The 26176-nt window shown below is 40.1% G+C and overlaps 1 gene segment (V, D, J or C); it reads left to right on the top strand.

Moving 5' to 3' along the window:
- The first annotated feature begins 867 nt into the window (after positions 1–867).
- Positions 868–26176, top strand: part of LOC123820382 — a 280728-nt gene continuing 255419 nt past the window's right edge. Inside the window, 2 exon segments of the C gene segment in view lie at positions 868–907; positions 1357–1648. Coding sequence covers positions 868–907; positions 1357–1648 — 332 coding nt within the window.

The following is a 26176-nucleotide window of genomic DNA, read 5'->3' on the forward strand; positions in this document are numbered from 1 at the left end:
AGTGTACTCAGTATGGTACCCTAGGCAGAGGCATGGAGATGAAAAAATGTCTGTTAAAGACGGGATAAATGGAACACAAATAGGTACTATTCTATCATTGGTTACTGTGTCAAGACCAGGGGCATCCAACAACATCCATCAGAAGGGTGCTTAAGACAGTGTTCCCAAAGCCAACGCGGGAGAACTGAGTACAGACAACCTGGCCCCTAGAGTGGATTGTAATTGTATCTTGTCCTGTCAGACTGAGCTCAGGGGTGTTGTACAACTATGAAGTTATTTTGGTCATATATGTTGCAAATATTTTCTTGCATAGTGTCATTGAATTTTTATGAGCTTACAGTAATTTTTTACTAGAAAGAAGTTTCTAAATTTGGAAGTTAAATTATGTATTACTGGTTCTGACACTAGCTTGCTTTGGCTGGGAATATGCATAGAAATTCTCTTCTCCCCTTACAGCCCAAGGTTTAACATAGGTACTTGGATTAAAGGATATATCATATCAGCTCCATGCCCTGTACTACTAATGAGGCATGGTTAATTTCCATGTGGATAATGCTACTTATTCAGAGTTACTCAAACATAGATTATTTGAAAATGATCTCAGTGTAAACCCTCTGAATGAAGAGTAGACATGGGGAGAACTTACCCTCTTTCTAAATTTATGTTTAATTCTGTCGGTGGGGAAAAAAAAAACCAGTAAGGGACTGCTTTGTCTTTCACTGATGCCTGCCTGGGGAACACCCAATTGAAAGCTTCCTGGGTGAGGCTGTGCTAGTGACTGCTGTGTTGGCATTGGAACCTCCCCACACCTAGGATCAGACACAGATTCTGAGCTCTGAGGCCTGCAACCCCAGTTTGCACTTAACTATGAGACCAGTGATAGGAATCACTCTTTTCCTCACTTTGGGTAAGTGGTCTGGGTCTGAGAAAGGATGGCTTTTGTGGCTAAACAAAGGTCATGTACCTGCTGCTTTTACTTTTCACACTACCAATCTGCTGTGCGGGGAAAATACATCTATGTGTTTACATGTCTATGTGTTTTTTCAGAGAATCTGGCATTGCTGTGAGAATTTCTCACATCCATGACTCACAGAAGATCTCCTGAGTCACACAGCTCTGAGGCTCTAAGGAGCTTTGGGCTCACTGAGCTCAGGGGTCATGGAATACAGCAGTTGATCTTTGGCCTGTGACTCTGGACAGCTCAATAATAAATACCAGTAATATTTCTCTTGTCCTGTGCAACTCATATGAAAATGTTCATGTATAGGGCAAGGCCAGAGAGGGGTGCTCTGGAGTACTCATGACTCCAAATTTGACATCCCAGAGCTAATAATCTGTTGTTTCTCATCTCCTCAGGTATTATGGGCAATGCTAAGTCCACACAGCCAGATGCAGTGGAGAGTACTGAAGATGTAGCTGTGCACCTGCCCTGTAACCACTCCACAATCAGTGGAAATGAGGACATACATTGGTATCGACAGATTCCCCACCAGGGTCCAGAGTACATGATTCATGGTTTACAAGGCAATGTGACCCAAGGAACAGCCTTTCTCTACATCACAGCAGACAGAAAGTCCAGTACCCTGATCCTGACCCACATTACCCTGAGAGACTCTGCTGTGTACTACTGCATCATGAGAGACCCACAGTGGGAACCATGGGGCTGCACCTGTGCAATATCTCCCTGGAGGGAAAGGAAGCAGCAGCAGCAGCATCTAAAGAGGCCACTGCACCAGAAACAGCAGCAGCAGAAGAAAAGTAAAAGGGAAAAATATGGAAAAGAAGTGAAGAGAAGACAGTGAGGAAATCAAGGGGGAAAGACGGAAAGGAGCCCAGAAGGTGAAGAAGAAGCACTCATGTTATTGAAAGGACATAAAAAGCTTGCAAGGAAACTAAGAATCACAGTTGTAAACCTGCAATGAAGGGGACAGGAAATGAGAATTTTCCATGACTCTTGTTGAGTCAAATGTTGCTTTCTATAGGTCTCACTACAACAGGTGAGAACAACCATTAGTTTGTCCTAGAACTTTCATCCTTTGGACCCAGGAAAGTCCCAGGCTCTGGGTGTCACATCATATCAGGCATTCCAAACTCTCAGAAATGGAAATGAATTTCAGAAACTGAGATTTTTGTCCTCCAGGTCACTTGGAATTTCTTTGTTCCTTATCTGTAGCATACACAAAGGATTATATGGGGGGAGGAGTTTAAAAAATGGAAGCTGATATGTCGCTGTCAATTTAGTTTTTAAATGTATGTTGTACTATTTCCATTATTACACAAAAATACAACAGATGGCTTTTCTCATTGTATAAAACTCCAGATATTACATTACTTTGTAGATCAAAACCTAAAGTATATACCGGACTCTGCCCCCTCCATTCCATTTCCTCTTCAACCTCTGTGACCCATTTTGGCAGTTTTGAGTGTCCTATTATTTTTCTTTTTCTTTTACAAGGATACTTCTAGTAATATCTATGCATTTTCCTTACATAAGTTGGATCATTTCTGTCAATTTATTTAAAAGGAGTTTTTATTTTATAATTTAAAAACAATTTTGATATGTGCTCATACAAAACACCTATACACATACTTTATGGCATGCTTGTATAATGATTTAACTTGCTCACCTATTAATAATATTTAAATTTTTATATATCTTATTTATTATAACCTGAATCATAAATCAACAACACCCTTTCTGGTGTGGTTCAGTGGACTGAGTGCTGGCATAGGAACCAAAGCATCACCAGTTTGATTTCCCAGTCAGGGCACATGCCTGGGTTACAGGCCAGGTCCCCAATAGAGGGCACACGAGAGGCAACTGCACATTTATGTTTCTCTCCCACTCTCTCCCTCCCTTCCCCTGTCTCTAAAAATAAGTAAAATCTTTAAATAAATAAATGAATAAATAATTCAACAACTGTCCTGAACATATACAACCATGTAATATGAAAAATGGTAACATTTATTGAAGAAGATACAAGATAAAAGAAACATTGTATATAGGACAATGATGCCTCAGGCCCCTTCAAAGTAGGCTCCATGGGACCTCACACATACTCCAAATCTCCATCAGCTGTCGCATTTTACATTCCTGAAACTCATCAACGGTCTGCAATGTCTTCCCTTTCAAAGGTGATTTTAATTTTGGGAAAAGCCAAAAGTCACAGGGCACCAAATCTAGGCTGTAGGGGGACTGAGTCACCTAGGTAATTTGATGTTTCACCAAAACACTTTGCACTAGACACAATGCTTGAGCGGGCATGTCGTCGTGATGAAGATGCCAGTCACCACTTGCCCATAGATGTGGCCTTCTATATCATCCTAATAGTCTCCACAGAAGAATGTTTAAGCTTAACACAAAGTATGATGCAGATGCATTGCTCTGTTTACTCAGTCATTTTGAATGTGATGGCCACACAGCACACATGCTCACTCAGTGGTGTCCACTGCTGTCACTGGCTAGTATAGTGAAGTCATCATTGTTCACACATGTGCATTCTAGTCCACTCTCCTTGGCTGCCAGGTTACATCAATATTGGACAAACAATTCTCATTACATTAATAATAGCTGGACTTTTTTCAGACAGCCCTTCATGTCTATACAAATGTACAAATATGTATGTACAAAAATGTACAAATATGTGTTGATTTGTGCACATACATAGAGAATATATATGCACATATGTGTATGTGCATATATATTATACATGTGTATGTGTATATAATATACTTTTATACAGATATACAGATATGCATTATACATATATAAGCATATACATATATGTGTGTGTGCATATATGTATATGTGTATATACATATATGTGTGTGTATATGTATTCCTTAATCTTATTCTCAGAGGTGAAATTGCTGAGCCAAAGGATAAGCCTATTTTATGTTTTTATAGATATTGAAAAATTATTTTCTAAAATGGCTCACTTGTTTGTTTTATTGATTAGATTCCACTTATAGGTGAGATCATAAGGTGTTTGTCTTTCACAGCCTAGCTTATTTCACTTAGCATAATGCTCTGCAGGTCCATCTATGCTGTGGTGAAGGGTAGGAGTCCTTTCTTTCTTTCTGCTGCATAGAATTCCATTGTGTAAATGTACCACAGTTTTTGATCCACTCAGTTACAGATGAGCACTTAGGCTGTTTTCAACACTTGGCTAGGCTATTGTAAATAATACTGCTGTGAACATGGAGGTGCACAGGTTTTTTTGAATTGGTATTTCAGGATTATTAGGGTATAATCCCAGAAGGGGAATTGCTGGGTCAAAATGCAGTTCAATTTGTAGTTTTTTAAGGAGATTCCATACCGTTTTTCACAGTGGCTGCACCAGTCTGCATTCCCACCAACACTGTACTAGGGTTCCCTTTTCTCTGCAACCTAGCCAACAGTTGTTTGTTGACTTGTTTATGATGGTCATTCTGACTGCTGTGAAGGGGTATCTCATTGTGGTTTTAATTTATATCTCTCTGATGACTAGTGATGTTGAGAATCCTTTCATATGTCTCTGGGCCCTCTGTATGTCCTCCTTGGAAAAGTGTCTGTCCAGGTCCTTTGCCCACTTTTTAACTGGATTTTCTTATCTTCCTGAAGTGGGGTCATGTGAGTCCTTCATATATTTTGGAGATCAAACCCTTGTCTGAGGTATCATTGACAAATATATTTTCCCCTACAGTTGGTTCCCTTTCCATTTTGATAATGTTTTCTTTAGCCATGCAGAAGCTTTTTAATTTGATGTAGTCACATTTGTTTATCCTTTCCTTTATATCCCTTGCTCTAGAGGACATATCAGTGAAAATACTGCTGTGTGGAATCTGTCCTGGACATATGTGGGCACATGTGGGACTGCCTGGTCCACCAGCCACAGCTTTGTCCTCCAGCCGCCACCTTGCCATGCATCTTCTCTGCCCCAGCTGCCCATCTCCACCCTTCCTATCAGTCTGGATGAATGTTTCTCCTTTCAACTCCTTGGTTGTTGTTCTTCCATACAGTATGATTTTCTGGCAATTCTGGTTATCTTTTGTTCTTAAATTTGTTGTTGGCATTCTTTTGGTTGTGTGGGGAGGCAAAGTGTATCTACCTACGCCTCCACCTTGGCCAGAAGTGCTGTAGTTTTCTTTCTTTGTTGTGCCTGTTTCTGGTTTGGGGGTTAGGATGATGCTGGCCTCATAAAAATAGTTGAGAAGTCTTTCCTCTTCTTGGATTTTTTGGCATAATTTGAGAAGAATAGGAGTTAGGTCTTCCTTAAATGTTTTAGAAAATTTTTCTTTGAATCCATCCAGGCCAGGGCTTTTGTGTGCTGGGAGTTTTTTGGTTACTGCTTCAATTTCACTAGCTGTTATCTGTCTGTGAGGCTTCCTGCTTCCTCTTGATTTGGTTTTGGAAGATTATATGTTTCTAGAAATCTGTCCATTTCACCCAGGTTTTCAAATTTTTGGCATATAGTTATTCTTACTAATTTCTTACAGTCTTTTGTATTACTGTGGTCTCAGTTGTAATTTCTCTTCTTTCATTTCTGATTTTATTTATTTGGGCCTTTTCTCTGTTTTGCTTGATGCAGACTCATTAATTTAAAAAATTTTCTGTTGGTTATGCACACACGTACCCTCATACCCTCTCATGAGCCAACTCACACCCTCTCCTATTCTTTCCAAATGGTGCCACCTTAGATAGGACCCACCTGCTTCCCTATCACCAGCCATACTGTCATCTGTATCTCAGTGTCTGGGATGGTCATCACTCTCAGTGTCACATCTGTTTTGTTCCCATTAATCCTCTGCCTAAACTGGAAGCAGCTTAAAGAAATGTTCCCCTCAGCAGGTAAAATAATGTTATTTCCAAGTAAACTCAGAGAAAATCCATTGCTAGAAGAAACCCCATAAGACATACTAAAGGAAGTTCTTCAGGATGAAATGAAATGGTACCAGATGATAACTTGAATGCACATAAAGAATTATAGGCACAGGTAAAGGTAATTATGTAAGTAGATATAAAAAGAAGTTTTTATTTTTCTTTTATTCTCTTAATTGACTTAAAAGAAAATTGCATAGAACTATAAACTTCAAATTTTATTGTAGGATTGTAGTCTATTGAGTATAACATATTAATAATAAGAGCACAAAGAAGAGGCAGGTAATGGAGCTATTTAAGAGGAAGAAAATGACACCCGTCAGTTGCTGAGATCCACAGGACAACACCAGAAATGGCAAATATTCATATTAATATAAAGTACTCTAAAATATGTTTTTCTTTTCTCCTCTTAATTAAAAGAAAAGGACACAGGATTTTCTAAAACAAAATCTAAATGCACTGTTGTTGGATTATAATTGATACAGACATAGTACATACACAGTAATAGCCCTAAAGAGGAGAGAAGAAATAGAGCTATATTAGAACAAAGTGTCGGTATTTTATTGAAATCAAGTTAGCATCTATCTGCCCAAGACTGTGATAAATTAAGATGTATATTGTAGGAAATCCAGTTTTATGTTCCACACGTGAGGACCCTGGAAGTCATCACTGAGTCCTAGCAACAAGTAAAAAGCTGAACGGACTGAAGCATCACCAAGTCTTCTTGGACCCACAAGAAAGATGGGAGGACACAAGACAAACCAATGTGCTCTGGATTAGAAAGAGACAAATACAGTGAGTCACTATTGACAGGAACAGAGACCCCCAAGCAGAAACCACGACAGGAACCAGGGCCAGGGTAGGGAAACTCAAACTGTAATAGATGGATTGCAGAGACTCCATGTAGATGAATACAGAAGGACAACCAATAAAAGGGGGAGGGGGAGGGGTGTGGCCAGAATTTTTTGAAAAATATCTCCAGGAGCTCAATCAGTACCCCCTCCTCCCAGATTTCAGAGAAACATTCCCTCCTGCTTCTAGCAGGGTGAGGAGTAATAGAACACTTTTAAAATCGGTAGAATACACTGTTCTTCTAACAAGCTCTGTCCTTAGGTGAAACTAGTTAACTGGGGTGTAACCTGCTGGGATATCATCAAAGACCTACTAATTTGGGGAAGGGAATTGACTAACTGAAGCCCATTTTAGCCATGGTCTCCTGCCTAAAAGGGGAGAAAAAATTTTTAAAACACTTGTGAAGTTCTCAGTGCAGAGGCATTGACGGGTTAACAAAATATTAAGAATTCTCCCTGTGTATGCCTGAGCTGTGACCTTCTATTGTAAGAATGAAATATAGGTGTGCTGTCTCTGGGGTAGAACTAGCCCTTCTCCACAGAAAACTAAGCACCATTTTTAACTTAGTACCTGTAAACACTGATCGTTTCCTTGGGGAAGACTGGCTATTCTCCTGAAGAGAATAGTCAATTGAGTCACGAAAGGCCCTTGGCCCTTTTCTCAAACATATTTTGAGGCCACTTTTGTCTCAAACATATTTAAGCAGAGCCCCTACAATGAGACTTTGGAATCCCACATGAGGGAAGGACGCTTTACTCGAAACTGTTCCCAGACGAACCCCGAATACGGCTGCCTCCAGGATTCCCCAGTGTCTGTGTTCGGGTGTTGTTGTTTTTCCCATCTGGTGATGTATGCTCTTACTTCTTGCTTTTTCTTTGCTCTTACTTAATAAATTGCTTAACTATTCACCTTTGACTTGGGGGTTTTATTGTCTGCAAATCTGAACCTCCAAATTAAGTGGCCATGATTTCATACGTGCCCCTTAAAGACACAGGCTTCCTAACAGACTAATACCTGATCATAGACTAAACACACTTCCTCTCTCCATACAACTCACCAATTTATTGATAGAGGTCTATTTACAGTAGTTACTTTTACCCAGTACATCAAGAATAAATTACAAAGCATAATAAATGAAAAAAATAAAACACGATTGGAAGAGACAGAGAAAGCTGATTCAAAACCATAGAGGCAGGGACGTTGGAATTACCAGAACAAGAATGTAAAATAACTAGGATTAATATGCTAAGGGCTTTAATAGATAAAGTAGACAACATGCAAACAGGCTAGGTAAGCAGAAAGATGGAAACCCTAAAGGAGAGTCAAAAAGGAATGCTAGAGGATAAAAGCACTGTGTTAGAAATGAAGAATTACTTTGATGGGCTTGTTAGAAGATTGGACACCATTGAGGGAAAATCTCTGAACTTGAAAGTATAGTGATAAAATCTTTAAAAATTAAAAAGCAAAAAGGAAAAAGGCTGATAAAAAGGGACAGACTAGCCAATCAATCTAGTTCTTTTATAACTTTTTGCTCTCATTCAGCCCAGTATGGGTGGGGTCACGGCAGACCTTGTCTATAGGGATTGTAAATATTTCATCTTCGTCAGAACTAAAGAAAATAGACTCCACATTACTATTGCTAAAGCAAAAATTTCTATTTGAATGGAGCACAGAGGCTCTTCTAAGAGAAACAAATAAACAAAGGAGAAGATAATGAGACTTTTGATGTGAAGTATAAAGGGGATTTTTGAGGGAAGCCAAGGAATATTGAAGTATCCAAAAGGAGGCAGATATGCAATGCCAAGGCCCTCCATACAAAAAGAGGTAAAGAGTGGGCAAGTGGTAAGAGGGGGCAGCTGCTAAGGACACAGTGTAAGTTCCCAGAGTAGAGTAGATCATGGTCTTCTTCACTCTCTGCCCTATCTCTATATGAGTCTCAGAATGTTGCCTGACTGCCCACAAAGTCTGTTCCACATAAATTACCAGACTCCATGCAGGTTTCCACTCTGCAGCAAGAGCCTCTTCAGCCCTCAAGCCAGCTTGAATATACCACCTTGCAATGCCTTCAGAAAGCAGAAGACCAATTGGTGTCTTTGGCACTTAGGATGGTTAGGAGTTTCTTTAGCAACCATACACCCAGAAGGGCAGGTGGAGTGGAAGCCTGACATGAGTTCATTAAAGGGCCATGAGCCATGCTCCTCAGCACTGCTACAGTTTACAGTGTTTCTGAAAAAAAAAAGTTTCCTGGACTGTGAGTAAAGGAACTAAATATTTTAATAATTATATGATATATATTTTTATTTTTATCCCTTTACAAAATTGTATTTATTTATTTTTAGGGAGAGGGGAAGGGAGGGAGAAGAGAGAAAGAAAAGCATCAATGTGTGGCTGCCTCTTACATGCCCCCAAATGGATACCTGGCCCACAACCCAGGCATGTGCCCTGACTGGGACTCAAACCTATTACCCTTTGGTTCATAGGCAGCACTCAATTCACTGAGCTACACCAGCCACGGTGATGATATATTTTATTTTATTAATATTTTCTTAATAAAAGAAAAGAGAGTTCTTAGTGGTGGCATGTTAGAGATATAGGAGTTATGATTATGAATGGTTTTTATTTGTTTATTGGTGCTTCTCCATATTTTACAAATGTTCTGCAATGTTAGTGTATTTATTCTACTAGTGTATTTATTGTATAACCACAAAACTATTATTTGCAAGAATAAGTAGAATTCAATTTCCTTTAGCTTAAACAGAAGAGAAACTCACATCACAGTTCAATGTAGGGATACTTACCCAAACACATGTGAACAAATACACCTTAGTAATGTCTAGTGCAAAATGTGTTCCCAAGTGGAGTTGTCACATTCTGGAAAGAACATAAATTTAGTGCAAATATTTAAAGAAAATAGAAGTCTATAGAATGGGTGAATGGAATAAGCAATGGATCCTTAGGTGGAGAACACTAATCAGATGTATTTAGTGGGAGGGGAGGGTCTCAGTGAATTTTAGAAATAAGACTACTGGGAAGATAGCTTGCTTTTGTCTAAAATAAGACATGATGAAACGGGAGAGAAAACTCTTCAACATCTGCATTGCACCCAAATACACCCTGTGCATTAACAGAAATCCCACTGTATATCAGAAACACTGCTTTCTAAATATATGTTCCCAAATAATGAGATCAATATTGAACTTTCAAAACAGCTTCTAGAAAGGCCCTTTGCTCTCTCCCCACCTCATCCCCCATTCCAACTCCCCACAGTGCTTCAGCCCTTCACTCACAGTGCAGGTTCGACTTGCACTAACGGACTTCCTGGTGTACTGCTCCTCTCTGCCTTCACTGAGCCATGGACCCACTGTTGGGTCTCAGAGCCTTGAGAAGTCAGTCCTTCAAGGGTGAGACAATTTCAAATGACTGTATCATCATTGATAAAACCTGGGAACCCAAACTATTAGCTTTTCTGCACCTGCTCACAAGGTGGCAGTGTTCTCCTTCTTTTCACTCCCCTGAGGGATTCAGTGGGAGGGACTTGAGTTTGAAATAGGACCCAACGATACTTATTTATCTGTCTGGCTGAATAGCCAAACTGTATTTCTCTTTCTGTGCATCTGTGTGTGTACGTGTGCACATGCTGAGGGAAGAAGAGAGTGTTGGTTTTAAAAAAAGAAGAAAAGCTCAGGGCAGTGAATCCCATTTTACCCAGGAAAACAAACCCAAGAACTGAAGGATGGAGAAGTGGCCACGAGCTTCACTGACAATCCTGTGGCTTCAGCTGAGCTGTGAGTAGCTCCACTACACAGGGTCAGAGACAACCGGGAAACTGAGGATTGTTGCTCAGAACATTCAGAGGGAAAAGGACTCAATTTGATTTATCTGAGATCACCTATGGTTTTAATCAAAAATAATCATGATCTCTGAGAAGACTTGACCTGATATCACTTTCTCTGGCTAACTTTTATGTGCTGCTTTTTTCCTAAACAGGGGTGTACAGTGATGACAAGGTGATACAGAGTCCCCCATCTCTGCTTGTCCACGAGGGAGACAATGCAACTCTCAACTGCCGTTATGAGGTGACTAACTTCCAAAGCCTACTGTGGTATAAACAGGGAGAGAAATATCCCACATTTCTGTTTAGGCTAATTACAAGTGACATTGACAATGGAAGAATAAGAGGCACCTTAGATAAGAAAGAACATCTCAGCACCCTGAACATCAGAGCCACCCATTCTGGGGACTCAGCCACCTACCTCTGTGCAGTGCCAGCACAGTGCTCTGTAGTCACCTGCAGCCTGTACATAAAAGCTACAGCTGAGGATCCTGCCACTGTTAAATGGAAAGCTTCTTACCTGGGTGTCCTCAAAAATAAGCTGTAAAGAAAAGCAACTCTTGTTCAAAATCCTCATGCCCCTGTTGACAATTATGCAGTTAGCTGAGTCCTAACTCAGACTGAGTCATGTCACTGCATTCACCACCTTTTCTGTGCTTTTCTATGGAACTCAGTGAAGCTAAGTTTGTAGAGGGTCTCTCATGTGATACCAACTCCATTACCAGCCATGATGGCCTGTGGAAGAAAGGAAGCCCTTTCACCAGGATTGTACCAGTACCTGGTATATGCACCACCCAACTTGGACTCACTTTTGGTGAGTCCTGTTTACTTTTGGTTTTATCTTTCCACCTAGAAAAGACACATATAAGTAGTGTTCTGCCAGTAACTTTTATTGCTGGACCTATTAGCTTAAGGATGGAGGACACAAAAAGGAAGTTATCATTACTTGATTCAAACAAAAATTTTTCTTCCCCACTTACAGTATTCTTCCTCTCATCCTTTTAGGCTCATTGTCTATTCTGGTGTTTCATGAGAGTCATGGCAGAATTTTCTCATGATGTTACACATAATTAAAACGCTACTACCTAAGCAGCCTCCCCCCCCCAAAAAAAAGGATTAGCTAAAAACTAAGTTATGCAAAACTAACATAAACTTGACTTAGTTATGTTATGACATATTCTTTCAATGAAATATATATTTTTATACATTGTGTATTCTCTCACTGTATTTTCAAAAAAATAACTCTGATGGATCATTGTTCTTGTTCTCAGTTAACAGATTAGAAAATGCAAACTCAGAAAGATTAAGATTCCCCTCACCCCAGACAAATACCTAATAAAATTTGAAATCACATCTATCCGATTCCAAACTCTGGGTTTCCTCTACTACACGCCCTGTGTTAAATATCACAAGGGGAAAAAATTTACTCACAATACGACCACAAGTATAAACCAGAAAACCACATAAAACACTAGAAAAACTAGTGTTTAACATGTGATAAAATACATGTCCAAACTAACATGTGAATAAAGTAATTCCTAAAAGTTTGTAGCTGTATTCGTTGTTATTGAGTACTGGGCTTTACTCTGCTTATTGTTTTGCTGCTTTAAAATATTCTTTATTTTTTAAATTACCTACCTAGGAACCTAATACTGAGCATTATTTTAGAAACAGAAAACTACAATACACTTCATTTTAAACTGTCAAAATCCAAGTAAGGTGAAACTGTGTTAATATTGTTATTATCTGACACAGTCCAGCTGGGTTACAGTGAGAACTATATATGATCAAATGACGGTGCATTAAACAAGGTTTTTGATTGCTGCTAGCCCTTCAGATCACTTCAGACTGATGGTCCCTGAATTTGGGAACATGTTGGAGTTATAAACAGACCTATTTTTCCTGATATTTGATTTAATGACTACCTTACAAGTAGAGTGTTTTTAATACCCTGTCTCTGTAGGAAAGTTTAGACAGTGAAGGCACCATGGCTCCTGAGTTTGTTAGAAAACGTATTGCATTTGCACACAGTTTAGACCTCACTGCTCTGGAGAGGAGGTATTAGTGTGGGGAAAAGGCAGGTAATCATTAAAGAGGAAGGAAGCCCTGACCAGTGTGGTTCAATTGATTGGGTGTTGTTCTGGGAAACAAAAGGTCAATTCCATGCTGGGTTTGCAGGTTCTATCCCTAGTCAGACCTGTGTGAGAGGCAACAATCAATGTTTCTCTCCCTCTTTCGAAAAGTAAGTAAATAAATAAATTTTTAATGCGGGGAAATACAAATGAACAGAATGTAATGCCATTTTTCAGTCTGCACACACCTTTGCTGATTTTCTTTACTTCCTTTTCTACCTATACCAAGAGCCCAAAATCAGGTTGTCAAGATGGAAGAAGAAGCTGGCTTTCATTAAAATAGAACCAGGAAATCCACTGTTTCTAAGGGAAATATTTTAAAGTGAAAACAACAGGAAGAAGAAAGACAAAATATTTATTTTTTCACTTGAAGACCTAGGAAGGAAAGATTTAGAAGGAGACCAATGACTAATCAATCACCTTGCAGGTGACTGTCCTTAATGCACTGGATATGTGTCTCCAAAGTTATATATGACCTGGATTTTTATCGTATCCCCCTCCCCCACCCTTAACTGTCAGGCTTATAGAGGACCAAAGCTGAAAAATAAAAATCACAGTTCCAACTCTTGTTATTCACATCAAAATCATCCTATCCCTGCAATGTACAGTCCACATGCCTGCAAACGTTCCCATACACAATACGTGTTAGAGACTTAGTCTCCAATGCATTAAATACATGGGCATGAAGGCCTCCCTGATGGGTTGTTATAAATTATGAAAAATATTTGACATTCATTAAATTCATGTAGTGGGTCAAGGAAGATATTATTTTATCTGCTTTTCAATCTGTTAAAATATTTCATTATTTTAGATGTTTCTTTCACCCATGGTAGAAATGGGGCCTGATGGAGGGTTCCCCCTAAAGGGAATCAATGCGTCATTCTCAGCAGCTGATGCCCAGGCCTTGGGAGACTTGCTGCTTACAGGCTGAGTGCAATGCCTGTCTGAGACAAGCTCGCCCAGGATTTTACCTCTACAAGCTCACTATCATTCTTGGCTACACAAACTCGTAAGGATAAAAACAGGTCCTTATCTCCCTAGCGGGTGGCTACATAAATAGCTATCAATTCTAACCTATGAATTTCACTGAATTTTTCCTAAGAAGAAAATTCACTAAGAAAAAGCAAGAAACATGCAACTGGAGGTATTATAACCTGAACTGTAAAACAACTTAAACATTCAGCCATTGGATTGAGCCATCAACTTGCCAGTGTGTTAAAAACAAATCTATAAAATGTAAAGATTAGAAAGTGATTTGAAGAGTGTTTGTAGAGTAATATTAAGTTAAAGAAATAGAACAAGGCCACCATTCTGGTCCTCTACTGTTCTTATTCTAACTCCCACTAAAAGGATTTTGTTGTTTTCTTTCTTTTCCTTTAAACAATTATGTTTCTTATTCTAAACAGTTATGTTTTTAAGGTTCTCCATATCACCTTCTTCATTTTGTTCTTGCCTGATGCACCTGGATCCAGGATATCCCATGTCTCTTCACAATATCACCTGAAAGTCCTCAAGAAATACGCTAAAGAAAAGTGCATGTTTTTATGAGATCCAAGGTCCTGAGCTTATATCTCAAAACACACGCATCTGGCACCTTGATGGAAAGGCCTCTGGCTGACCAAAACCTCCTGTGGAGAGTTGGAACACTAGCATTAGTTGAGAGCTCACAAGGGGGCCATCTGCAAAATCCAATTCTGCCTAGTTTGGGTAGATAATGAACCACATCCTGAAATGCTCTAAGGGATCTGGCCAAGACTCCCTAGTGACTATGTAGAAAGAAAAGCCTCCTGAGACCCATTCCCAGCCATCCTGCACTTAGTGAGCATTCAACATGTGGTATTTAGGATCAGTTAGGTTTTATACTGCATTGCACCTGATGGACTCTTTCCACAAATACCGTCCAGACATTGATGCCACTTACAACTCAGGACTCCAGGACCAGAAAATCCTCCTCACACCTAGCTAATCCTCCCACCCCCAGCTAATCAGAACAGAAGGACCCCTTCCGTTGTCTGGACCTGAAGAAGCTACTCTGCTATTTCAGACTGAGACCTCCTCCTCTCCCTTTTCCTTTTCCTTCCCTTTTCATTTCTTTCTTCTCCATCTTCTCCTCCCTCTTCCCCACTCCTCTTCCCCTTCTTTTCTTTAAAAATTATTCTGACAGGTGTATCTATACTTTCAAAAGAAAACATTGGTGGAAGAGTTTTTGTTTGCTTGTTTGTTGGTTTGGGGGTTTGTTTGTTTGTTTGTTTGTTTTTTCAGAAGATTCCTGAGACATAAAAAAAACCTGTGAAGTCCTCCCCTCACTGGTTCACTCTGTCTCAGGGATATGAAGAGCTTACAATTTATAAGAAACTCAGCTGTTCTGGAGGGCGTTGTGGGCAGCAAAGGGGGAAGGCGGGGGGCAGGCGCGGTGATGCAGCTGGTATGGGGGCAGTTTCCTTTTCACTCTTTCCTGTTTCCTACTGCATTAAGAACCGAACAAATTTACATCGCAAAAGAGTAACTTCTCACCAAAATAATATTACAAGATTATTATTAACTTGTTCTAAAAAAAATTAAAGAAACAGCTATAACCTCAACCTGCATAAATTACCACTGTTAACTGTTTAGCATTTATACTTCCCATTTCACCTGAGTTGGTGAACAATAAAAAAAAACATAAATCTAAAGGGTATTAACATTATTTCAAACACAGAACAAGTGTTTCTCAAAGTCACTGCAAAACAAGGTTTTTCTATGCCTTCAAAAAAAAACTCTTAATGTAATTAAGTTGAGCTCCTCCCACTTCTGACCTGTGAATAATGGTGAAACCCTCCAGAAATCTCCCTGCAAGGATTTGATCTCCCAGAGATGCTATCAGTTTGAAGCATCCACTGGATAACGTAAGTTCCTGAACGGGGACTCCACCAGCAATGATGAATGTCAAGTTTATCCTCACTTCACTTCTAGCACTGGCCCTCCTAGGTAAGAGTCCTGTCCTGCATCCCTAGTTGCCCTCCTGCATGAGACAGCCAGGACAACATTTGGCTGATGTGTGTTTTCTGTTGCAGGGTCCGGGGGAGCAGCCTGGATCAAACCCCAGCTGACAGAAGTACGTGGAACAGAGGGGAAGAGTGTGGACCTCCTTTGTAGTTACAGCGCTTCATCTGAAGGCTATGTCAATCTCTACTGGTTTCGACAGTATCCAAACCAGGCACTGGAATATATTCTCTACAGAGGATGGGGATACTCTGGAAAAGGAGATGCCAGATTTGCTGCAGAAAAGTTTTATTCAAAGAGTACAGCAAAAGAAACAAATTTACACATCAGAAATCTGGTGCCTGCAGACTCTGCCCTGTATCACTGTGCTCTGAGAGAGGCACGCTGGGAGCTCTGTACAGGGCCGCTGTGCAAGAACAACATGCAGGGCAGGAAGGAGAGTGTGGCTCACAGCTTCACACGGGCTTTTTTTTTTTCAAGACACAGCATGGTAGTCAGGAGATATTGGAGCAGAAGAGTACTGCTCTAATTATGTAATAGCTACATAATTGCAAGAAATAAATAGTTTAAGCTTTTGAAATTTCCAGTTCCTGAAATTAGAGATAATAACTCTATAAGCTATTATGAGACACGGCTTTAACATGTGGGTAAAGGATACCTTTTTTCTCTTTCTCAATAACTGCTTTGGTTTCAAGGGTCCTTTCTCTCGGTATCTAAGGATCTCATTTGTACCACATTGGTAAAAACAATAATAATAATTAAAACCCTAAAAGTACACATCCAGGACCCAGAAAAGGGAGTCATCATGCCAGGGATTAAAGGGCAAGCCCAGCAAGCCCAGCAAGCCCAGCCACTAGAGGACAGGGGACCCTGAGGTGCTCACTCATTCCTCAGCTCCCAGTCATGGGCAGCTGGGCATTTCTCATGATGCGAACAAGAACAGAGACTGGTTCCTCATAAGACTAAAGAAAAGAGGAAAAGATTTGGCATTGGCTGGGGTGGCAGTGGGGTTAAGACAGAGAAATTGCTTTGGTGACTATCATCATGTTTCTGTGGCAGCTCTCACCTTTCCAGGTGGAAATGGGAGGCCAGCTGAGGTGAGTGGAATCCTGGGGCTGAAGGCCTCCTATTGCGATGATTCTACCCACACTTCTAACAGACAGCTCCCACCCAGTCAGGTCTGTGCAAAGGCTAGTGTCTTTGCTTGCACTGGTGTTGATGGCACAGAAAAAAGGAAGAAAGACTTAGAGCCTTACTCAGCACAAAGTCAGCTGCAGCACCAGCACCTTATGGCTTCCAGGCTGTGAACAACAGGCTTCTGCAGTCACAGAGGAGCCTGAACCAGCCTCACAGCCTGATGAATGACCACACCAGCCAGTATGACGGCCTGGAAATGTGACAGCAAATCATACTTTTATCAGTGTTTTCTTCTACCAAAAAGAAAATTGAGTTAAAATAAAGATCAGAAAAAATTGTGTTTAGAAAATAATTTTCAAAGTTGTGCTTAAAGCTAACTTTATTAAAAATTGAATTTTGGGGAGTGTTATCACAAAACATCAGATAATTTAAGGGGAGTAACGTGTAACTTCCCTTAGCTTCAGTTTGTGGGACATTGTTATTTTATATCCTGTCAGTAGTAATATAGTGGATTGGTACAAACCTTTACATAATGAACCACTTGGAAAGGGATTTTAGAATTCATTAAATAGTTCCTCTATTTGATTTATTTCTCAAAATTTACATTAAGCACTCATTTTAAGTAGAAAAACCATGTTTAGACAAGAAAATATTTGTCTAGTGAATATTTCTCAACCATTTAGAGGAATTTGAATGCTGTACAACCATTTGATGAACCATTTGTTAATAAAACTAACAACATGGAAATGCTCTTGACATCTAGTTAGGTAAAATACCAAGTACATATTTATAAACGTGTTAAGCTTACATTCATATTCAATGAGTGCTCTGAGCTGCAAATGTTTTGCAAATATTTTCATCTATTTTCTTTCTTGGGTTTAGTGACATCCCAGTGGAAAGATATTTCAAGTGATTTTTTTCAAAGCTCAGGAGCCTCCAGGAATGGAGGGTTTTCTGTGAACTTGCTCTCTCCATCTCAGCTGTGAGGCCAGGAGACTCAGGGGAGTGCTTCTGTGCACTCAGAATGCTCGCAGTAAGGGGAACAATAAAAACCATAAGAACAAAACCTCAGAGCTTGTACCCCACTCACCCGCCACAGGGATCAGGTGGGAGACCCACAGACCCTGAACTGAAAGGAAGATCAGAAACTGTGGGCAGCTTGACTGAAGCAGGGAAAGGAAATGGGTAACCATGTGGGAGGAAAAGCCATCTCCAACTACAGGCACTGAACGTTTTTCAGCCCATAGGCCTAAAATCAACTCTCACCCTTAAACTTAGCAGATTTCCTTAAAACAGTCTTTTCTCTTAATCTAATTATTTTTATTTTTTCTTTAAACTCCTGATATACTCAAATTGTAAAAGCAACACTGCTGATTGTAATAAATGAAGCTGTACTGAGATATATAAAGAAAATGTTAATCCTTACCCACTCTCTCTCATCCCTATGAGAAAAACAATTAATAACCTGGTGAGAGCCCTTCTCCCCATTCTCTCTGCTGACACAAATACAGACAGACATACAGCCATGTATATAGTGGTTGGCTGCTTTATATGCTTGTTTTTTTTATTGATATATCTAGCAGTGTATGAGGGGGAAATCCCAAAGAATGGAATTTATTTATAAAAAATTGAGTATTTATTCTTAATATTTACACTTCAGTCACCTTCAAAGCACTTTCCATTTTGATGCAATACAAATGGAGACATTTTTTCAACTGCTAAACAGTTTTTGAAATCATTGATTTTGATGCTTTTTGTGCTTTTGCCTTTTGTGTTTTTTGTTTCAACTCTTCCTCATCAGGAAAACGTTTCCCTTTGAGGATTTTTTCTTCCAGTGAAACAACAGAGAAGTGGCTCAGGGAAAGATCTGGTGAATAAGGAGGGGGAGGAGGAGGTCATGCATTTTTAGTCAAAAACTGACCACTCAGAGCAGTGTGGGCAGGTGCACTTCTAAATCACCCATCATGAAATGCACATACATGTTGAAAGAGTCTTCAGAAACAATTCACTGAAGCCAAATACAGTCCCTTACTGCAACGCCAGCTGGTGCACTGATACAGGTGGGTTGCAGGAACACTCACCTTGCAGAGGAAGCCTGTACTTGCTATAAGGGGCCTACCCTCCAAGAGATATAGTGGGTGACTCAAAAAACTGGAATTAACTGGAAGTTTTATATATGTATGTATGTGTGTATATATATATATATATATATATATATATATACACACACATATATAAAACTTGGTTTGTTTTTCATATTGAATAATCATAGGAATCCCTAAAGGTCCATAGATATTATTCTAACTCATTTATTTTAAGTAATGTCTAACTATCCACAGTATGGATGAACAATAATCTTTTGAAGCATTTCTTAATAGATAATTCAGTTTTCTCAGGTTAAAACTATTGCTGTGATAAATGACTATACCTTATATTAGTCATTATACAGTTTATATCTTTAGGATAAATTTCAGAAAGTTGGATTATTGGATCAAAGGATATCTCTATCCTTATTTCTTACAGACATTTTTTGGATTGCTTTTGAATAAAAATATAGTATTTCACACTCTTATTAGTATATATGTGAATTTCCTTTTTCTTTTCTTCTAGTAGTTATGATGTGAGCACTCTGTTGTTAAGAACATCAGGATGGAGTATTTAACTGAACCCAATTAATGCTTTTATATAAACTTTTAAGATTCTAGGGGGTGGGAAGTAGAGATCTACTTGTCAACTGGGGGCACCTGGTCCAGCCTCCATCGACTTTAAGAGTTGAGGTCTGGCAGAGAATGTCAGGTTCTTATGGCAAATATCAAATGCAGGGGAAAGCAGAGCTAAAAGTAGGTGCACTAACCTACCTTCTTACCCTTTTATTGAAGCAGTTTTCCATGAATTTCTTGTGAGTTATGAATCTGTTTAGTTTCTGAACCAACTTGCTTGAACCTACACCTGTCTCTAAGAGATGCCACAAGGTAGAAGTCCCTCACAGCAACAGGCTGTAAAGTGTCCAAGTGTGGGTTTGGTGAGGAAGGGCTTGCCCCTGGGGCTGGTCACTCCTTCCAGGAGAATGCAGGTGAGTGCACTGTAGTCCCTGAAGAAACCACTAACACTATCATGAGATACCTGCCACCCTTTCTAGACAGAGATAAGAACCTCTCCTCCACACCACAGAGCTGTTCACGTAGAGGAAGAGCAGTCTCAACAACCAAGGAGACAAGGCTACTCAGCTTGGAAAAGAGTGAGTGGAGAGTCCCTTACTCTCTCCCACCTGCCTTCCCAACATCTGAGGCAAGGAAAAAGTGGGAAGAGAAATAAGAAAGAAAAAGCAGCATGACATCTGGATCACAAGCATACTATGTGTATACACACATTTGGATTCCTTTAGAATTATCTTTGCTTGGAAAGTCCTAAAGAATACAGGAAAAACTATAAAGAATGCATGAACACAGGAACCTGTACATGAAGACTTGTCTAAAATGGGACACTATGGCAATTACATTCATTCCCCATATCTAGAAGAGATATATGTTATTACAATATACTTACTGGAAAACATTCCCTCCATACCATCCCCATGAGAGGAGATGCTGACTTTATCATACACTAAATTTCCACACTCAGGTGGGCATAATACTTGATTTGCTATTGCATTTAATTGACCTGTCTGCCTAGTTTTAATTTACACTTAAAATACTTCTTTCTCCTCTCTGTGTCTCTCTTTTTCTCTTTACATTTATGGAACAGAAAATGTGCTTCTTTCAGCCCTTGCTGAGTAGCCTAGTTGGTTACAATGTCATCCTGATATCAATTTTGTGGGTTCATATTAAGTGAAAGAAAAAATCAATGGCTCACCCTCTTCCTCTCTCTCTCTCTAAAAATCAATAAATATAAATTTTAAAAAGAAAACATGCCCTTTTCTTCCACATTTTCTTTTACCTTTTTTGTTTTTGCATAAGAATAATATATTTTTAAAACTGCTTTCAATGTTATAATCTGTTTTTCAGTAGTGATTTCTCTTCCCTTTTTTTAGGTTTTTCTGGTAGATAAACCAGATGACATTTGCAGATGACATTTTGGTGGATAAACCAAACATGCAGATGACATTTTAACTCTTTCATTCCAATTCTTATGCTTCTCACTATCTTCTCTGGGCTGACAGTGTTATCTAGTCACCCCAACACAGTGTTGGATAGGGGTAAAGTGACAGGACATCATGGTCTTTCCCCTAACTTTAGTAGGAAAACTTCTAGCATTTCCGCATAAGAAGGTGCTGAATTGGGGATGTGGCATATGCATTTTATGCTCTGGAATTAATTATTAACTCTTTTTTAGTGTTTTTAAAATCAAAGTGTTGTATTTTGTTACATGATGTCTCTGCATCAATGGAATTTATCCTATGATCTTTCTTCTTAGCTCTTATGTTAGTTATTAAGCTACTTACTCTTTTTTAAATATGTATTTATTACATTCACCCTCACTCAAGGATATGTTTATTGATTTGAGAGAGAGAGAGGGGATGGGAGAGACAGAAAGAGAGAGAGATGCATCAGTGTGAGAGAGAAAAATCAATCAGTTGCCCTCCATACACACCCCCACTGGAGATTAAACTCACACCCTTTCATTGTACAGGACGACAGTCCAACCAGCTGAGCCAGCTGGGAAAACTATTTCCTCTTAACTGCGAATACTTTGTTCCTGTATTTTGCTTCTCATTGTGGTAAATGCTGATGCTTATCATGCACTGCCCCCTAGAGTTAGTTTTATATATGTTTTTTAGTCTCCTCAACTATATAATCAGCATATTGTATTTTGTATATTTTATTAGATATCCCAAAGGGTTAAGGTGAATAAACATTACATAACAAACACTCAACATTTATTGTTGACCTGCTACAACCCATGTCTGTCATTGTCTGGGAAAGTTGTTAATCACCTCTCACTAGGTACATTCCTGCTGGTGATGATCTGGAAGTTTAACATCACCGCATCTGAGACAGGGGAGAAGACAATTCCAAGGGAAATTATCATGTAAATGTTACTCCTTCCAAACAACTGGAACAACTCCTTCTCTTTTCAGACTAAAATTCTTTTCTTTGAAAACATTCCTAAGTGTCCTCATCAGTAGTGAGAAAATCTTAAGCCACCTAGAAGGTTTGCTGGTGTCTCTGCAGTGCCAGACTTGACATGATTTGATACTGTTAGGACTGAGAAAAAGAACAATTGTATACCCAGGAAAGTGTAGTAATTTGCAAACAACCAGGTGCTCTGGCGACTGCCCCATATGCCTGCACTTTTCTCTTAAGCAGCAGTGAGAGGACAGGAGAGGGTAGAGCACAGTTCATCTCAGGCCTGCACCTCTGAGAGGGTGCTGACTCCAGTCTGAGCTTCAGTTACACTGGGCTCCAGGGGCAAAGCTAGAAGGAGCAGCCTCCCTATTTTACATCACTTCATGTATGAAGAAGAATGGAAGACAGACATACACAATTAACCTGAAGGAAGATCACAGCTCTTTCCTCATCACAGACTCTCAGCCCCTTACCTCAGGCCCACAGTAAGAAATGAAGGGAGGCTAGGATGGCAATAGGCTTGCTAGGGCCAAGTTTATCCAGGAAATGTAGCTGAGAAAATGTGGTTATGTAGGTTCCTGTAGTCACCAGAGTCAGGACTGGATGCATAGAATAGAGGAGCATATTCTTCCCTAGTCTCTAGTCTTCTTGAGTCCCTAATCCTTGCTGAAAATATACAAGACCATAAAACAGGGTTTCAGATATCTAATATGTAAAATATGAGAAATTACCAGATTTTGCACTGGTGTCCACATCTGGACATTAGCATTCTCAGAGTTAGCTGACACAAGCTTGATCTGTCAAAGATGAGAATATTTTTAAAGAGGTTTTATAAGTTCCCTTCTTTATATTTTTAGATAAGATGCAGGATTGGTCTAACCCTTTTAACTAATTTAAAACCGTTCAGGTTGAGAAATTTAACAAAGCACTGTAGACGCTAACCAGAAACAACCAGTTCTTCTCCAAGCCTTTTATTTATGCCCCTCAGAATGCAGCACAGAGTCATACAGGCAAAGGACCCACACAGAGGTCGGTGAAGGTGAGGAGAGTGAGGAGGGAGCACCAAGCACTAAGAATATTCGGGCAGTCATCCCTAGAGACCATTTTGAGACTATGTTTTGTTTTCTATCTTTTTGTTTTCTTTTTTTCCCCTCTCTGTATGTTCTAATTTCCTTTAACTGATCATAATGAGTTACCTTGTACTAAGGAGGAAATGGAAAGAAAAATTTTAATAGAAAAATTCAGACCACATGGGGGCAGTGTTTCTTCAATTGACAGAAGTGACTGCCTGGAAGCGGCAACTCTAAACAGGAGCAGCCAGAGAGTATTTTCAATGATGGCCTTAATGTCACAAGTGAGTTTTGGTTGGTTGTGACAAGAGAATGAAGATCACAAGAGGTGTCCACACAAAAAGGAGCAGAAGAATCTGGAGCAGAGATCTAGGCCCACTGAACTTGGCCACTTCCAAGCCTCCTAACTGAATCCTCAGAGGCTCCAGGAAGAAGCAAGAATGGAGATTCCCCTGGGAGCTTCACTGATGCTCCTGTGTGTGCAGCTAACCTGTGAGTGAGGGGGAGTGAGGGGGAGTAAGAGGGGGCAGGAAGGGCCAAGCAAGACAAATGGGACCCCTCTGCTGATGAAATATACCAGGATTCCAGGGACAATCTGGGCTTTATTCTAAGGAATATAAAACAGCCAAGGGGAACAAAAAGCAGTTTCTTATGCACGAAAACCTCTTCACTCTCCTGAACAGGGTCAAATCAACAAGCACAGGTGGAACAGAGCCCAGCTTTCCTGAAAGTCCAGGAAGGAGAGAGCTTCATGCTGAACTGTAGTTACACAGATCGCAATTTCGATTTCTTCCAGTGGTTTAGACAGGATCCTGGGGAGGGCCTCAGCAACCTGATACAGATGCGATCAAATGTGAAGGAGAAGATCAGCAGAGAACTCACAGCCAGGCTTGACACGGAAGGCCAGCACTTTTCCCTGCACGTGAGGGATTCCCTGCTCCCTGACTCCACCACGTTCCTGTGTGCAGCAAGCACACAGTGCAGCACCTGCCCCTGCACCTGCACCTAAACCCTTCAGAGCCCTGCACCGCCCCCTATAAGGGCTCCAGGACACTGATTGTACCTTTGCTCTGAGCAAAGGGAAAAGTGAGGGGCTTTTTATAGCAAAATGTCAAATATTTTTTACTTGAAACCATATGCACAGGGATAGATAATGTTGTCAAATACCATCTAATGTATTTTGTTTCTCAGTGTGAAGTTCTTACTCTGTTAAAACTAGTCCAACAACCTGAGGATTAATATCAAAAAGGACTGAGCATGCAAAGAACAAAGTAAAATTCTTGCCATTGAGCTCCTTTATAGACTTTTACAAATATTTTGAAAATACAGTATCTTAAAAGACATGACCATCAACTTCAATAATGAAATAAAATATCTTTTGACATTCTGAAAAGACTGACATATAAGGTCAAGTACTAAAACCTGGGGGAAACTGGTAAAAATTTTATGAAAAACACCATGAAAAGAGCACAATATGACAGCTATTCTGGTTTCTCCTTAAGAGGGGAAAAGGTCAACCAGATGACTGGAGAAGGGTCAAAGGGGTGTGACCAGAGGTTATCAACAGCGAGTCTTTGAAAAGGCCCAGCATCCTGTCTTTTCTAAGGTCAGAACCCTGAGCAGCTGGGGTGGGAGGAGGATGAGTCACATTCAGGGTGACCATGAACTGAAGGGAAATTGTGCTTGGGCACAAGTTGTTGGGATCCTTATATCTTACATCCATCCCCACTGGAGAGCATTGCCTGCAGAGGAAGCACTGAACAACCACGTGAGCAGGACAGTCCATCCAGAGGATGTCACCAGTCTCTGTCCACTTCAGTGCTTGAACAATAGACCTGTGACCAGATTAGCAAAGGTGACAGAATGCAGGTTCTCTGTTAGCCCAGAAGAATGCTTTTCTCTCACCAAGCTGGATGTGGCTGCTTCTGCTGCCAAAAATTCAACTTGTCAGAAGTAGATATCACACTGAGCTTTCAATATAGAATCCCCCTTCAGGGAAATCTCCAGCCACTTTTTGGAAAGTAGATTACATTGGACCACTTCCACCCTGGAGGTGACAGACATCTTTCATTACCCAAGGACTTATGTGGGTGTGAGTTTGCATTCCCTCCCACAGGGCCACACACAGCAGCACAAACTGAGGGCTCAGAGTGTCTGGCTGATCATCAAAGGATTTCCCGTCCCTCTGCATCAACAGAAGCACTTTGTAACCTGAAGGTGGGACAATGGGTGTGTGACCATTGGATATATATACTGACCCTACTGCATAGACCGTTATCCACCAACCACTAGTCTAAAAGAATGTGGAATAACAACAAAGACTCAGCTGAAGCAGGAGAGGGTGGGGAGCTATTCTTCAAGATGGTCCTGAGTTCCTAAAGCAGCCCTCAGTCAGCAGTGGACAGTGAGTTCATGGATTGTTCCAGTGCCTTCACCTCACTTGGGAAAACTCCAGAGGGCATGCTATCCTGAATCCCACACCTACCCTGCTGGGTCTAGCTCTAATTGTCCACAGTAATAGCTAATCAATGACAACACCCTGCATTGGCTTCCTTCCCTTCCCTCATTCACTTCCTACTGTTCTTTGATAGAATCACTTGCACACAAACTGCTTACACAAATCCTCATATTGGAAATGACTTTCAGAGATCCAAAACAAAGCTATAGGAATTCAAATCATAAGACAAGAATGGAGATGATCTAGAAGAAATTCTGTTGTCTCTTCTTCCATTGCTATCAAACTGGGTTTGGGGCACAAGACATTCTTGCAGCCTCATTCAGGGCTGGTCCCAGCTTTCATGACTCCCTGCATACCTGAGTAGATAGGCTAAGCCCATAACCACTGTGTCACAGAGAACCATGCTGCTCAGACAGTACCTGGTGTAACAGGACCCCATCAGCATGGCTAAGGATCCAACTCTGGATCCAACTCCATCAATCCCTTTGGAAATGCAAAATGCTAGTGATTCATGGTACGTTTTCTTTAAAAAAGAGTCTTGTTCACAATATTGTCTCAAAATGGAATAAGAGGTGAGAGCAATTCTTAATGAGTAGTTTGAGGTAATTTATACTGATGAGAACTCTTGCAATAGTTCTTCAGAGTTTCCTGATGCAGCACCAACAAGGACTTATTTTCTTTAAGTGTCTGAGGGAAAATAGGCTCAACTGGAGATAAGGTGAACAGCTTCTGCTCTAGTCAGTGCTCTTTTCACTCAAAAATCTTTTTTCATTCTTTATTTTGAGAA

Source organism: Phyllostomus hastatus, unplaced genomic scaffold (assembly GCF_019186645.2).
Source record: "Phyllostomus hastatus isolate PE091 unplaced genomic scaffold, TTU_PhHast_1.1 phas_contig_348, whole genome shotgun sequence".
In the NCBI taxonomy this organism is placed as follows: Eukaryota; Metazoa; Chordata; class Mammalia; order Chiroptera; family Phyllostomidae; genus Phyllostomus; species Phyllostomus hastatus.